General features: G+C 39.6%; 1 protein-coding gene across 1 annotated transcript; it reads right to left on the bottom strand.

The window, feature by feature from the left end:
• Positions 1-585: 585 nt before the first annotated feature.
• On the bottom strand, positions 586-16,878 carry nmur1a (neuromedin U receptor 1a). Its single transcript, XM_012849552.3, has 3 exons — positions 16,764-16,878; positions 3,609-4,553; positions 586-2,186 (listed from the first exon to the last, which is right to left on the bottom strand). The coding sequence occupies exons 2-3, from the start codon at positions 4,525-4,527 to the stop codon at positions 1,798-1,800; spliced, it is 1,308 nt and encodes a 435-aa protein (XP_012705006.3). The 5' UTR covers positions 4,528-4,553; positions 16,764-16,878; the 3' UTR covers positions 586-1,797.
• Positions 16,879-17,233: the final 355 nt, after the last annotated feature.

Genomic DNA, 17,233 nt, shown 5'->3' with positions numbered 1-17,233 from the left:
CATTCTTACATTACTGGCCGTACTCAGTTAAATGCTTTAGTTCCCATCCATCCTCTGTCACAACCAGCGTGCCCCAGAGCTCTGTACTGGGACCCCTACTTTTCATTATTTAAATTCTTCCTATCGGCAATATCTTCCGGAAATTCAGCATCCATTTTCCCCTGTCATGCAGATGAAGCTCAAATTTATCTTTCATGTAAACCAAGTTCTACACTCCCACCCTCTTCCCTTACCTCCTGCCTATCCGATAAATAAAACTATGTTTCCTTTTGATCTTCCTTAAACTGAGGAGTGATAAAACTGAGATCCTCCTTGTTGGAACCACATTTATATTATCCAAAGCTGACAGTTTCTCCCTTTCACTTGATGGTTCATTAGTGTCCCTCTTACCTCAGGCAAAGAGTCTGGGTTTCATCCTTAATAGCATTCTATCCTTTACCTCTCACATCAATATCACCAGCCGTTCTGCCTATTTTCATCTTAGCAACATTAATCGCCTTTGTCCCTCCCTTTCTCCTCACCCTGCATCAGTTCTTGTGCATAGCCTTGTCACCTCCTGCGTTGATTACTGTAACTCTCTTTTCTTTGGGGCTTCCTCACAAATTCCTCCATATGCTACAAGTGGTTCAGAATTCAGCTGTTCACATTATTAACAAAACCCCCTCATTTAATCATATCACCCGATTCCTACAGCAGCTCACCGGCTCCTGGTTAGATTCAGAATTGAATTCAAAATGCTGCTGTACACATAAGGCCATCCACAACCTCGCTGCCCACTTCCTTTTTGATCTTCCTCCTGCACCCTTAGATTCGCCTCCTCCATTCACTTCACTGTTCCTCCTTCCCACCTCAGCACCATGGACTCTGGATTTCTCATACATCCAGACATCTGCAACAACGACACCCTCTACCAGTTCAAGTCTAAACTCAAATCCCATCCATTCAAAAGTGCACACTCTGTGATTGCCAGTACACTGTAACTTTCATTGTTTGTCGTTTTATCTTTATTGCTCAGATCGTTCTCTACACTGTCCTTGAGGCGCCTTTAAAATTGTAATTTATTATTATTATTATTATTAATTATTATTATTATTTATAAAAGACAGGACACCGAAGCTTGACACCTGTGCATTAAAGGGCCAATTCAGGTTTCTGATGTGGGGTTTTGTTGAAAGGATATGCAGTTAATATCATACCTGCAATTCAGAAATCTTACACAGTCCCTTACTGGACACACAAACTTTGAAAAATAACCATTCCTTCAAAATAACTATTTCTTTAATACGCTAAGAAACAGGTCAACATCTTGCTTCATTCTAGTCATTCTACTCTTCTCACAACTTTTAGATGTGTCCCTGGTCCATCATACCTGAATTAAATGGCTGAATTGCCTCCTATGCAGTCAAGTTCTCCAGAGTCCTGCTAATGACCTGATTATTTGTGTTGAAGCAGAGACTCATTTATAAATTGCTGGACACCGGCCCTGGAGGAATATAGTTTTCCACCCCTGCTAGGAGCTGAAATAGACTTTCCAAAATACATTCATGGTTTATCATGGTTTGAAGGTTAATTATTTGATTAAATCATGAGAGCTTATATATGTTGTACATCACTGGTCAACCGTAGATTTTAGTGTAACAACAAATGCAGAAAAGCAAGCCTTTTTCACACAATTCTTCACAGAAAAAAATACCCATTTAAATGTTGCTGCCGATGACAGATGATGGAGGCACTGGCTAGGAACAGGCTCATTTTTCTAAACAGCAGGCCCGTTCAAATGACCCGATAGATTATTATTTAACACGTAGAACTGGTGTCGTCTTTGACTTTTCCTTTCCCGTCGGCCGTCATATCAGCCTCAGCGACAGCGGCTCCGTTGCTGAGCGGTGCGTCGCTCAGGGTGCTGCGGAGCGTCACTCGGGTAACACTCAGAGAGCGTTTTCTTGGACTGATGTGATGTGGCCGATGGCACATGACTTCTTTGAACATTTCTCTAAAGCGCGTGGACATAAGGTTGTAAAGGATCGGGTTTACAGCTGAACTGAGATAGAAAAACACGCCGGAGATGATGTGCACATACTCAAAGATTTTATGATGGCTATCAGTCCAGTCACTGATAAAACTCCACATGAGGCGATCCGTGTGAAACGGGGCCCAGCAGATCCCAAAAACCACCACTAAAACGACTGAAAGAAGGAAGAAGAAAGAGTATTAGATGTGCGTGGCGAGGATCTGGAATGTAACTCAATGATTAATGTTGCTGGCACATTTTGCCTCAACTACAAAGCCCCTCTGAGGGCTGTTCTTCCATCATGCAAAATGTCATTATTTATCCTGGACCTTCAGATTTACTATAATCCTGCACATCAGGGTAAAAGGCACCTGAAAACAGAAAGTGCATAAATGTCTACTTTATCCCTCTTGCAATGGCCCCAGAGCTCTTCCTCAAGCCCTCCTGTGGTTTTAGAGAAGCTCTTATACAAGAGCTCAGCAGACAGATTAATTCACATCAGGATTAGAAATCATTAATAACCAAAACCCGAGTAACAACAGAATGAGGACTTTTCAAACTGCCACCCTCAGTTTTTACATTGCAAATGTGATTTTAAGGATTTTTTTGCATGATGAATGCATCTAAATATTTCAAAGTACTGGACCATTTAAGGTGGAACAAACTATAAGATTTTTGCTCTGGAAATAATAGTCATCTCGGCCCCTTACGCAAAGGGGCCGAGATGACTATGCAAACGCCCCCTTATGCAACATGCGTGTCTGAAAATATTGAAAATATCAGTAACATAATTTTTATTTTAAGCACTTTAAATTCTAAGGCATTGTTTTTCTATATGCACTCAGAAAAGCCACAAAGAACTTAAAAAGTTAAAAGCTGCAGAAAGCAAAACGCTGAAACCAAAGTAATTAACATATCAGCATTTCTTGTTATACTAAAAAGATCTGGACATAGGTTGAAGTTTTGCTGTGATTTAGAATACATTTAATGTACATCTAATGAGGCATACCTCATTAGGTGAATTAATACTTTTGTTTTGACTGGGCTGATACTCAGGATTAAAGATGTATCTGTTGCCAGCTAAGGTAAGTTGGGAATGGGGGGGCAGCTACAGCTTATTTGCACAAAATAATAACAGCACATATTAAAACTGGGTAGGTGAAATCTCATTACTTGATAATGATTTAGAGCAAAAAATTGAATGAAAATGTTTGGTATAGCCCATAGACCTATCCTTAATGTTTAAAAGAAGCATAATACGTCACAGAAATGAATGAATAATTACTAAAGACAGTTTTAAATACTGCCACTGTAACAATTTTACCTTTGTTTTGTGTATTTACACAGTTATTGAGCTGCTATGGCTAAAAGGGTTGAACAAATTAAAGCCTTCCTTCATTATACTTCTAAAAAGAGAAATAATACTTGATTTAAATAGTTGGCACATGATTTTCTTTTTTACTAAAAACAAGAAAAGACCAGAAATTAGTACACAAATCTTGATTGGTTCATCTTTTGCACGCAGCCCTAAGTGAGGAGGATTATAGTAGTCTCAGAAAATTTAAAATGTAATTTATTTGACAAAACTTTGACTCACACAACATTTTTGTGACCTGCCGGCGCCGTGCCTTCTGCTGCTGGGTGCGGATGTTACAGAAGCTGTCGTTTCCAAAGCCCGACTTGGCTTCCAGTGACTGTCTCATCTTTTCACGCTTCAGCTGCAGCCCAATGAGCATGTAGAGAACACTGATCGTGACCATGGGCAGAAGGAAAAACACAAAGGTGGTCAGCTGGATGGTCAGGTTGTAGATCCAACGTGGTTTGACCAATGTACAGATTGCTGAGTCGGAAATCTCCAGATTTACGTTGCCAGCGGGGCCTGCAGAGTGAATCTGAAGGGTGATGATCCCATGCAAACTCGTGTTAGGCACGGCGCACAGCACCGAAATGCCCCACACGGTGAGGATGACCCTCTTGGCGTGGGTACGTGTCACAACATACTTTGCTCTCAGTGGGTGCACCACAGCAATGTAACGCTCAATGCTTAGCGCAGTCACATTGAGGATAGATGCCAAGCAGACCATCTCGAACAGGAAGGTTTTGAAGTAGCAGCCTCCCTTCCCCAAGAGAAACGGGTAGTTTTGCCACAGTTCATACAGCTCCAGTGGCATACCGAGCAGTAGCACCAACAGGTCTGACACCGCCAAACTGAACAAGTAGTAGTTTGTCGGCGTCCACATGACCTTGTTGCGTGCAATGACTGTGCATGTCAGCACATTCCCCACAACACCAATCAAGAAGATGAGCAGATAAACGAGGCAGACAGGCAGAAACACTGATGATCGACGAGGGCCCAGATATTTTTCCAGATATCCTTCTTCCGTCAGACATGTATTGTCCATATCAATTTGGCTGCCATTTATGCCAGAGGTCATGTTGATGCACTGCTGTCCTGGAGGACAAACCCATTCTTCGGTTCCAGCCATTAGATCAAAAGAGCAGTTGTTGTCTGACATCCTAAGGGCAGGATTTGACTCAAGGCCTGGAAAAAGCAAAAGCAAACAGCATGACATTTGCAGTACTTCACAATAGAATATAAAACAATATGTATGACTGTGATGAGTCGGGAATAATACATGAAATACAAATTACGGCTAGCTATATAATAATATTGTAGATATAGGCAGAGCCGGCTGGGTCCATTAGGCCTCGAGGGAGCAATTGACTCTTAAAATGGAAATGCTAACATAGCTTCAAATGTGAAACAAGGGCCATTTAATATTACTACACTGAGTTGTCATATGATGATGTCACTGATCCCTTTGCTGGGAGAGAGAAGTGAGGTTGAGTAAAAGGTAGATGAAGTAATATTAAGTGCCACTACAGTTCTATAAATGCCTTTTTTTTTGCACATAGTTTTGCATGTATTTGTATATAGGTAGGTATTAATATAGCTTCCTAATATAGTTGTTTAATTTAGTTTTTGTATATAGTTATCGCTTGGAGTAAAAGTAACTTATGTATAAAGCTACTATGTGAGAACTGGTTTACTTTTTAAATTTGATAAAGTAATTTTTTTATGTAATGTAGTATTTATATTGTTTTTTCTAATTTTTTGTATTAATTTGTAATTTTTCAAGCATATAAATTAGGTGGCATGATACCTTATAAGCTGGTGAAAATAATGTTATTTGATTTCTTTTGTAAGCGTATGTAAATGGAAGGGGGGGGGGCACATAAAATCTCGTCTAGGGTGCCAAATTGGGTTGGGCTGGCTCTAAGATGGAGAGATTCTGTGTTTGTGAGTAGGTAGCAAACTAAAATCAAATGACACAGGGTATCCTACATTTTGTTACATCACAACCAAAAACGTCACATGTGTTTTGTTGAAATGTTCTTGTTGCAGATCAACATAAAAAATGCTTGACTGTAAAGAAGAAGGAACAGTTTACAAAGTTTTTCAGTTTCTCTCCACTAGTAATCTGGAGCGTGGAATGGATATTTTGTCAGCAATAGGCTGATATCCTGTTACTAGAATATTATTCTGAAGTTGCTATGGCCTCACGCCACTTGGACATGGGAGCACGGGCCTGCTGATTGCAAGGCCAAATGCTGAGCGGGATGATGATTGTCTAGGACAGAAAGGTCTTTGTTTTGTCTCATGCCAAGACCACTGTCGAGTATTAGGGAGAGCCGAAAGCGAGGAGGGACAGAAACAGACAGACGCAGACTGCAGCGGGACCGTGGGGTGCGATTACTTTCCATCTATGTGATCTCTGCTCTGTTTCTCCATAAAAGTGCTGGAACTTATTTCCTTATTCAATAACTCTAGGAAGTCAGTTATTGTTTAGAGTTCCGACCACATATCCCTAAACAAAATCCAGTTTAGCCAATTATTTTCAGAAGTTGCCTAATTAGTAAATAGAAAACAAATGTAATGTAATCTCCGCAAGCACTTAGAGGTAAATTAGAAAAATTTGAAATATTGAATATTGAAAAAAATAACAGCATTATGAAGACCAAGAACCACAGCAGACAGGTCAAAGAGAAGGTTATAGAGAAGTTCAAGGCATGGTTAGATTTGGAAAAAATAAACAACTCTGAAAATAGAAGGAATATGGCTCTGGTACATCTGCCAACTTTCCAAAACTTTGGTAGGTTTTGCAGGTATGAACTTATATACCGGGTAAGGAGAGCATTGCTCAGAGAAGCAGCCAGGAGGGCCATGGTGACTCTGGAGGAGCTTCAAAAATGTACAGCTTGGATGGGACACTCTGTTTGACAGGATAACTATTACTTGTACAATCGTATAAAACTTGCTTTGACGGAATAATTACTAGAAAAATGCCACGATTCAAATAAAAAAATACAATTTTGTTTAAACTTTGTCTCATGTAGTGATCCCAGCAATAATGTAGAAGATGAGGATCCTATTGAACCTTTAGGCCTGCATTCAAAGCACTATCTGCAATAGGATACTGAGCACAACCCTGTTCACACTGATGCATGGTGGTGACAGCAGCATACTAAGGGCAAAATAAATTTTGGCAGAGACAAGGAAGCCGGTCACATTTGATGAGAAGATGAATGGAGCTAAATACACAGAAATACAGGAAGAAAACTTGTTAGAAGTGGGAAAACGTCTAAGACTGCATTGGAGGTTCATCTTTACAAAGAGGAAGAGGCAAACATGTCACCCTCTAGAAATATTGAACTGAGAGATGCATCTTCAAAGCTGAACGTAAGAAGGAAATAATGTTTCCTTGACTCAGAGAGCTGAACAACAATGCAGACTGCATAGTTCATACTTTAATTGGTTAAAAAAAAAAAAAAACTCCCAAAAACAATGTTTTATGGTTTATGGTCAAAATCTGATAAGTTTTGGAAAAAAAAAGAGAAACAAAAGCAAAGGCTGTGTTTTTTTTTTTTTTTTTTGGAAAGACACTTTAGCATCTTTGGCTTTTTTTTTAACACTTTCACAACTTGACAACCAATTAAATATAATTTGTCAACAATAAGAATATTTTTACAAAAGGAAACAAACTTTAAGAACCACTGGTTTAAAAGGAGAATTTCGACACCAACAGAATGAGCCATACTATAACTGAGACACAAACGTCACTAACGTCACTAACTGATTAAAGTGCTCTGTATGCTGTATCACTTCCCACTCCGATGAATGTATTAAGAAACTAACGATTCATTAAATGTAACACTTCTCATCAGAGGTATTTTTAACATGCTTGAATAAGACTAAAGAATGTCTGGTAATGACAAAAATAAAGTGCTAATTAGATTTGATCAGATCAACATTTTGATCATCACTGCAATGGGAAAGCTGTTTATTTACATATTTACATTAATTTATTTTCTTCATGTAATTCTCCAAACTTTGTATTAGATCAGCCTCCACTGCCATCTGCTCTGGATGTGTGAGTTTACTTTTGACAGAGAGTGATTTAATTAGTTTAAAAAAACATCCGGTTCAGAAATCTTCCTAATTTGTGACTACGCTTCGGTAAACTGATTTGCATGAAAAGTTGACGGGAGCCATTGTTTTGTTGATGTCAGTCACTGTGATGCAATAAAGAAACTGTTAAGAGCTGCAGAATGAGAGTAAAGTTTGATCTTTCCAGAAAAGCTATATTTTCAATGTTTGAAAATAATCCAAAATATATAAAATCTGTAGGAATGAACAGGACCTTCATTTTCATTAAAAAATTCCAAAAAGATTCTCTGATTCAGAACTTTATACTTTAATAGTTTCATCTAACTTTGCATTCATTACCAATACATAGATAAATAGATGGATCTGAATAACAGATCCATCTATTTAGTTGTTGTGTACGGATGACCCTGTCTCTCAAAGTCTGACCCTGTTCCTCTCCTAGACAGGGCTAGATAACTTTTTATAGGTGCCATGACATCACTGTATAAACCATTTTATGTAGTTGATGTTGCTGCAGATGTAAATTATGTAAATGTGTCCCCACACCCCTTCTCCCCTCTATCAACACCTCTCTTCTCTCCCCACAACACTCTGTCACAAATCAATTATTATGGTTTTATGGCTAGTTGAAGTGTTGGTGTTGCAAGATGTCAGGCAGGGAGGCCAAGCTGACCAAAGGCATTAACCTGGAGAGCTCGCTCTCCGAGGCAGCATCAGGAAAATCATGCAGCTGGCTGTAGTTTAGCTTTAGTTAGTCAATTGGATTTTTGAAATTACAGTCACACCTTCCTTACATTGACAGCATTTAGAAATGAAATAAACGTGCAGGTAATGACAGCGACGTGGTCGCCACTTTCCGTCAGGGTACAGAAAATTTTATCTTAAAATCAGTTTGCTCGAAAATCACGACTGAATTCCCCCACATAAAATCGTCAATCACTCCTCTGTGATTCTCTCGCTCTTCAGGAGTCAGTGGAAATTTCATCCATTTTTCAGCACCCTCGGACATATCAGCTCCGCTTTTTAGTAACCGCTACGAAGTTAGTTTAAAGTTGAATATGGGATATTCGCGCTCCGCGGCTTCGGCGGTTACTGCCTCCTGTTCGAGCCGATACAGAAAGGCTGATTTGGGGCTGCCATCAACTAGTTTTCCACCTTCCTTCTCTCAAGTGGAGCAGTCAGACATGCTAGCCTCTCTCACGGCTGGCTGTTTGCTTGATGGTGTGCTCTGATTGGAGAATATGAATTATGTAGAAAGACAACATACATAGAAAGATAAACTGTTTTCTGATCAGACTGTTTTGAGCAAAGCAACGAAGCTGATCGCCCCTGAGCAGGTCCTTTGGTTCAGTTTTGACATTGACAGTCTCATCAGTGCACAACAGGTCATATTATACCCCCAAAACCTCAGAAAAAATAAATTTGTTGTCATAGCCCCTTTAACAAATCTGTATGATTTGATTGAATTGACTATGTAAAGTGCCTTGAGAGGACATGTGTCGTAAATTGGTGTTATGTAAATAAATCGTGTTTTTTTTCCTGAAACACATGCCTTACCAAACGTGTCTATCTCTTTGAACTGGCATCATTAATGGGAATATTTTACTGAAGGAAACCTCTGATGGGTTTGCAACAAAAGCTCTTAGGAAGGCTAAATCTCCTTTTGTGCTTGTTTCCATTACACACAACACAAGGCCTTTGAAGTTCAGTGTAGTAATGAAAATGCTGGTCCACCATCCCCTGAGCAAATTGCATATAAGGTTATTTAACAAATGGGCCCGCTGCACGGACTCTGTGTCTAAATATGGACTCATACTGCAATCAATTCCCTCCAGAGGTCAGCGTTAGGAAATGGCAATGATGTCACACCCAAGCTGCCGCTGTTTCATTTACATCTAATTTTATAGTTTATTCTGAAACTGACATATGTCACTTTCATACTTTCCATGATTGACCCAGAAGCAACAAACATGAAGACAGCAGTGCAATGTAATAGGTTCATTAAAGGGTAGGGAAGAAGAGGAAAGTGTTAGTGGTTCTGTTCAGCTGGAAGGGCTCTGGTCACAGACTGCGGGCAAGTGAAAGAAGAGAGGTGAGCACTGGGAACAAACTGGCTGACTAGATGGTGCGGCAGAGGCTGACTTATGGATAGGATGACGGATGATGTACTGGAGGGAGAGAGACAGGTAGCAGTTGCTGTTGATGGAAGTGAGCAGAGGTGTGGCTCGGAACTCGGTGGTACATCCACGACGGAGGGTGGACAGGGTGATCAAAGTCAGAAACGCCAGCGGGGAGTAACAGCCAACTAGACAACCAGGGAGGCTCTAGGGACTCGAAACTGCCAGAGGACTGGATGATCTTTCCAAGGAGAGATCTTGGAGGAACCAGACCAGAACAAGGTTTGACCTGAGAGAGGATCATAGGCATTAATTGAGGGAAACTTGGAACTGAGGAGCAAACTTGGAACAAGGATCTGGTCAGGTACCGCTCGGGTGAGCTAATGCGCTGATGCCTTCCATCCATCTCCAGCCGCCTTAAATGGTCCTCCTAATTGGCGTGGATGAGAAACACCTGTGGCTGGCGTCCACCTATTGTACTCTGCTAGAGAGAGGTGAGAACACACATGCCATACTTCTCCATGGTGTGGGTCAATTACTTTAATTCCTGCTAACAGTCAAATATACTTTGACTTGGCACTGCTGGAGGACCTTGCAACTAAGAGAATTTGGAAGAAATGCGGTTTCAGGGATCAAAATTTGGTGGTTTAGACTCTGAGCATTGCATTCTGCAATAAACTACAGCAGACAGTGACTGCAACATCCACCAGGTGCTAGCCCGCTCTCCAAACCCCAAAGCGCAGAGGTTACGTGCTTTAACACCACTCCCACCCATTTAGCGCACAGGGTCCCATTGGCTTAAAATTATAATTTTTTGCATGGGGGGTGGGGGATTCTTTATCATTGCAGGGAACACCTGTGATAATCAGGTAACATCAACCACTACGTTAACAACTGCTGATTTTCTGCAAGGTTGACCAAATAACTTTGGCTAAAGGTGTCTATTGGGAGCAATCAGATAGAGACTATTTGTTTTGCAGATTTCTATGCTGTGGATTGTTACTTTAGACCACAATCCTTTCACTGCACCCTCTTACTTCCTATTCAAGACAATTTACTCTAACTCTCAAATGTTAGAAAGAAACAGTTAATATAAATGTTTATGTTTAAATCTGACAAACTACAGGTTTTGTGTTAGAAACTTACTCGGTGAAAATTAGCAGGGCAAGAGCAGAAAATTTGATTAACTCACAACTCTCTGCAGGTTTTAAATTTAAACAGGATTTTTTTTTTTTTTTTTTACAGCTGATTTGTCGGGGGCAACAACAAGCCTGAAATGCTGGCTATAACATTGATGCGAATGCCATTTTTAGCAGAGTTAAACTGAATAATAATGTAGCAATAAAGTTGTTTGCACAAACTATCAACTTTTCTCAGGAGAATTCAAGGGATTGACCTAAAGTTAAATTGAATTATTTTTGTGTGTGTTTCATTCAGTGAGAAGTAAGAGACCTGACAACCATAAATTACTCTACTTTTGTGGTTGTAGGTTTTTTCATTCCAACTTTTTGCAACTCTTTCTTAAAAAAGCCTCTTGTGGAAAGATTGCTTCAAAAAAACTAATCCATGCCTTTGTTCCAAATCTGTTGGATTACTGTAATTCTTTTTACCATGGAGTGATTAATTCACCCTTATCGCTCCTCCAGATGGTGCAAAAAGCTGTCTGGCATTTAGCTGGAACACGGAGAGAAAATTTTATACCCATTTTATGCTCCCTGCACTTGTTGCTGGTCCATTTTAGATGTCATTTTCAAACTTGTAAATATGTTTTTAAGTCTTTTAAGTCCTCTCTGAGCTAGTGAATCTGCACTCCACTTCTCAGTCACTCTGATAGGTTTACCAACTGTTGATAGAGATGCCAAAGACACAGTGGAAACTCATTGGAGACTGTTTCCACTGTTGCATTTCCAAAAGTATAGAACTCTTTGCTGCTGCAAACTGGATAGGCCTCTTCACTTGCCATTTTCTTATTTATTCTTAAGACACATCTTCTCTCTGGCTTTTGACCGGGTACACCCATTTGGAAAAGAGATATGTTAATCTTATAAAGTTTGCATTATTTTAGTTGAAATTTGTATGTAATGCATTCGGCAGCAAAACCAGATACAAGATTCTTAGTAAATTAATACAAAATTAAATTTATACAATTTGGGTACTTATCAGAACAATATATGGCACCTATATTTCACATATACAATATCCTTAGCAGAAAATGCAATATCAAACGTATATGACTGGGCAAACTGGAACAAAATTGGATAAGGAAATTCTCTGTTTTAAACATATAGGCAAATAGCTTGTAAACTGGGACTGAGTTACACATTTTCTAGCATTGACCACAGTAGTTGGTGCAGGAATGTTTTTATTTAGTAACACTTTATTATGTTTAGGTTGCAATTACCATCATAGCCACTGGATGATCCTTTGCATAAAAAGGCATTTTATGAAAGAATTAACATCTCAGTTGTACACATACCAGACTTTTAAAATGACAACCTACCTATTAAACGTGCTGTTAAACAGGCTTTTTGCATATTACAAGGATTTTTTTTGTTTTTTATGTTAATGATAGCAACTTTCTTTCAAGTGCTTGATGTCATTTTATGAAAATGAGTCAAGGAAAATCTGATCAGTGACCAAGGATGACTGTAGAAATGTAATCTTAAAAAAAAAGAAAAAAAGAAGCCGCTGCCACATCTGATCAACTGGCGGCAATTGATTTTCCATGAAACAAACCTTTATCCACTCCTAATGCTTTTAAAAAGGAAATTAATTCCTTAGTGCTGGAGGTTGTTCTTCAAAACCTTTTAAAACATAAATCTGATACCCACCAAAGAAGCATTTTCACCTATACAATAATACATAACAATATAACTGTTGACACCTAAACCATTTAGCTTGAAGCTCCAAGTAATAAAAAGCTTTCATATAAGCCTTGTTAAGGAAATGTGTGTAGTTGGGAGGTGCCTCTATTGCGATAGGTTAGCTGTAATTGTCCAGGGGAATCATACCATCAATATAACTGACTGTGAAGTAGCCTGGGGGGTAGGGGCTTATAAACTTTTAAACTTAACTATTATATGACAGTGGAAGTGTTATTTGAGAACAACATCTATCCTTCTGTGCCCAGGCAGCTGTATTATAGAAAGAAAATATTGTGAGTGTTTGTTAGAAGTCAGTGTTACCAGTTCTTGCAAGAGAAACAAACAACCAGCTCTATTACCTCTGTTACCTTGAAAATAGTATCAATAAACAAGCACAATTTACTTTTAATGAACAGATATGGGAACACTTGTGGAAGTCTGGAACACAGTGCTGAGCATTTTCAGAGGTCCCATTTTCCCCTCTGTCATCAGACTCTTTAAGAAACGTGCAATGAATAATGCCTTTTTGGGTTACTTATTGTTGTCACATCAATAATATCAATATTGTTATATTTAATGTGCAAAATCTTTAAATTGAAAAGCCTAAATATAAATCGGTTTCATTATTGCTGTGTACAAACATGGTTTCTCATGCTGATTAAATGTCCCTCGTGGATTGCCATAGGGCAAACAATAAGTCGCAGGCAGGTGTTTTGGTCGGAAGTATTGGAAAAAGAGTCCCGCTGAGCCATGCAGTGGACTCAGAAGCCCAGCTCTGGGTCCAGTCTCCTTTCACCTCATACGTTGCTATTAATGAACCCAGAAAGCTTGGTTACTCTACTAATTAAAGCGTCACAGTCACACAACAGGACATTGTTTACTGGAGAGAGAAAGAGAAAAAACATGGGCACCAGCAACAGTTTTTGAGCAATGGAAGCCAACAATATTAAGACCATATGATAACAAGAAAAAGACAGGTAAGAAGGAAACAGCACTGCTATTAACAATGTTTTTTTGTGTAGCTGTGACTACTACTGTTGTGGAGAAGTCTGTGTGGATGTTTATTGTGTAACAGCAAACAGGCTTGAAACGGAGGCAACCAGGCTTTCGCTCAACTTTTCTGAAAACATTTCAACACCTACCCAGGAGTCTTTCTCGGTTCTGGTGGCTACGGTGGCCGACAGGTGCAAACGTCCTGCAACTTCAGAAAACACGTGCAAATAGGCAAAAGACGAGCAAATTAAGAAACCAACTTCATCAATTTGACAACACCTGTGCGGCATTCAGCAAACGCGCTGCATAATCACACAACACAACCAAATACAAAACGTGCTGCATAAATAATCCACAACGGAGGTACTCCAGGCCTCTAGGGGGAGCTCTACGTAGAACAGCTGATTTTAGACCCCACGGAACTTGTGCGTTCTTCAGACTGACCGCTTGCCCAGAATGCACCGCGGCTGCAGCTTGATTCGAAACAGCGCAAACAGAGCTCACAGCGGTAAGTTAAAAATTCCCTTTTCTGTTGCTGCTGTTGTTCAAAAGTACGTTTTTAGATCGTTTGAGGCGAGAACATTATACTTTTAAGCTTCCCTATGTGGCCCGTTTACAGAGTTAGTGCGTAATTTTAATAAAAAGTCCGACGTTCTGTTTGCATCGCTTTTATGTATTTGGTTGTGTTGTGTGATTATGCAGCGCGTTTGCTGAATGCCGCACAAGTGCTGAGAAACTCAGGAGAACTTTCTCAAAACACAATATACCAGGAAAATTTAGACTTAACAACACTCTTAGACAAAAGCTGTTTCATCCCAAAGACAGAACACCCAAACCACAGCAGAGTGGCGTTGTATATGCGGTCCAATACAGTGTAGACTGCTCCGACTCCTACATCAGAGAAACTAAAAAACAACTATACAGATGCAAGGCACAGCACAGGAGCGCCAGTAGCTCGGGGCAGGACCACTTGGACCTTAAGAACAAAGGGCACTCTTTTGACGGCAATGGTGTTCCGATTTTGGATGGAGAGAACAGATGGCTTGAATGAGAGGTGAAAGAAGCCATCTTACTCAAAAAAGAAAAACAAACACTGAACAGGGGTGGGGAGGGGGTTGCATTTCCAACACCCCAGTGTTTACAGCTCGGTCCTCCGACACATTCCATAGAAATTACAGCAGCAGTCTCTTCAGGACTCAGGTGACCAAGTACACCCCTCACACCAACCAATAGACTCTAACAACCCAGGATAGTGACGGGTGGATCATGGATTTGCATCTGACTTAAAAAGCGCCAAGGAGGATTGGCCTCCTTAAAAACAGCAGTGCTCCAACTACTGGTTGCTCAAGTGCAAGCCACGACAATTGACAAAGACTCCTGGATAGGTGTTGAAACGTTTTGAAAAAAAAAAAACGGAGCAAAAGTCCAGTTACCTCGTTTAAGCTTGTTTACTGTTGCGATGACCTGGATAACTGAGAATTTGCACAGGCATGAATTGTGCAGTGAGAACCAGGACGGTGATGTAAATGGTGGATTAATATTTTGAGCATTCCTGTCGTACTCAAAGGTATCGGAACTTGATAAAATGGAAGCTAACCTGTCCGCAAACAGTTCTTAAAGTAAGCGTGTATGATAATGCGATGAATGAAAAGTTACCTCCACAGTTATCTATTTGCAGTTTAGTGAGACTGTGTCCACCTCTGAAGGTAATAAATCAGTGAGTGGCTCATCCATCGGCAAACTGCAGATTGAGACTGGAATACTAAAATACAGAATTAAATCTTCACTTCTTGGGTGATTATCATGATGGGTATCCAATCATCAGATGGGAAAAAGTCCCCATTCACTGCATAGACTTTCAGCTCACTTATTTCCTCAAGGATTTCTGACAATGGATGTAAGGCAAACTTAAATCGATACTTGTCTTTCCAGCCCCTCCTTCTCATGCTGAGCTGTGTGCCTATGTCAAGCAAAGCTGTAACAACCAGCTAACCCATTCAAATTGCACTGCGTCAAAGCTTTTTACAAATTAGTCTCGCAGGGACTCCCTGCTTAGCACATTGAACTGGATGCACGTCAGTTTGAGAGGATGACATTTCTTGTTTTTGTGTTTTCATGTGGATGCCTCCTGCTCACCTGTGGACAATCTTCCATTTGGCCTCTGGGGATTTAAAGATCCGGCACACTTTGACTCATGATCAACTGTTCTTGGCATAGTCAAGCCCAAGTATCGCCTTGTCATTATTCTGAGTTATAGTCTTCAATCCTCTCTGGAAGATAACCTCCTACGTCTTCTGCACCTTTCAGTTTCAGTGTCCACACAAAACCTTGGTCTCTTCAGCAAAACCTGTCATCCACTGCAGCTCCTCAGTCTGCAGCCATCCCCTGCTTGCACGCTCTCCAGCTTTCAGTTCAGCCTCTGGCAAGATGTTCAATGTTCGTCTACCCTGATTCATAAAAAACAATCCTTGCCACTAAACCTCACCCCACAGGCCACAAACATCTTCTTCCCCTCAAATCTGTCCACTTACTCAAACACAGAAACCCTTCCATTATCTTTCTGAGTATCTGACGAAGTCCAGTTCTGTTTCACCTCTGCAGCTAACCGCCCTTCTCTCCCAACACATGCGGCTGGATTACTTATACAGAAGGTTCCCTTGTTGCACAGGTTTCGTCTTAAGATTATAAATAAACATTCATTGTGTATAGCTATTGTTCAGCATTTGATTTTACATGTAGATCAGGAAACATTCTCAAAATATCACATATGAGGCTTTTTGTGCCCAGACACCTAGCCTTAAAGCAGGTAAAGAAAACATAGGATAAATAATAGCATACCATGTTTTTGTATTTTATATTATTTAGTATTGATAAATGATAAGGTGATAGAGACTAACATCCAAATAAGTTCAAAAGACAAACAAACAAAATCCATTTTGTTTTTATTTATATATTTTTTGTAGGTCTTAATTTTATGATTTGAATAGTTGGCTTTAAAATTATAACATAATTCTCATCACTAATCATTAAAACTTGGCAAAAATTATATTCTCACCATAGTGTAACAAACTATTTAATGTTTCTGCCTATTAAATGTGCAGATATGATAATGATAAAAGATAAAATGTTTAATTATGGTATAGTTATTTGATCATATTGCAGGAACAATAGTAAAAATTTGAGTTGTAATGTGATTCCCAACAGGTCTTATACGTCATAAATCAATGAATATTTTTTTTTTTTGTAGATTTTGGCTATCCATCACAGCAATCCTTCTATCCAGCATGTCCATCTTTTATCATCTTTGCAGAAAGTATAAATTGCCTTACCTGCACTGAGTTTGCTTTGTTGAGCTTTCTTGCTGTAAACAGAGATAAGAGGCAGTAGTGTGGACAAGGTGGTGATGTCTGAGTCGACTCTCCACCTAGTCTGTCGCTCTCTCCTGAAGCCCGACTGCAAATAATGCACATACATAAAATACACACTTTCTCTCTCTCTCTCTCTCTCTCTCTCTCTCTCTCTCTCTCTCTCTCTCTCTCTCTCTCTCTCTCTCTCTCTCTCTCTCTCTCTCTCTCTCTCTCTCTCTCTCTCCCCTCCAGACTATTTCTCACACACAAATATGTGAATTTAAGCCTACTTGTTCAATTCTTTTTTATTTTTTTTTTTGCATGTGATATTTTGATCTGTCACACTTAGTATCTTAGCATTTCTCAACATGTATTATTTTGCCACCATATTCTTTTATAGTATTCCTTCTTTATACCTTGATATGGAATTTGGGCAGTATTTTAGTTTCTCC

Source organism: Fundulus heteroclitus, chromosome 9 (assembly GCF_011125445.2).
Source record: "Fundulus heteroclitus isolate FHET01 chromosome 9, MU-UCD_Fhet_4.1, whole genome shotgun sequence".
Taxonomy (NCBI): domain Eukaryota; kingdom Metazoa; phylum Chordata; class Actinopteri; order Cyprinodontiformes; family Fundulidae; genus Fundulus; species Fundulus heteroclitus.
Note: the sequence above shows the minus strand (reverse complement) of the source record. Positions and strands in the feature narration are given on the sequence as shown.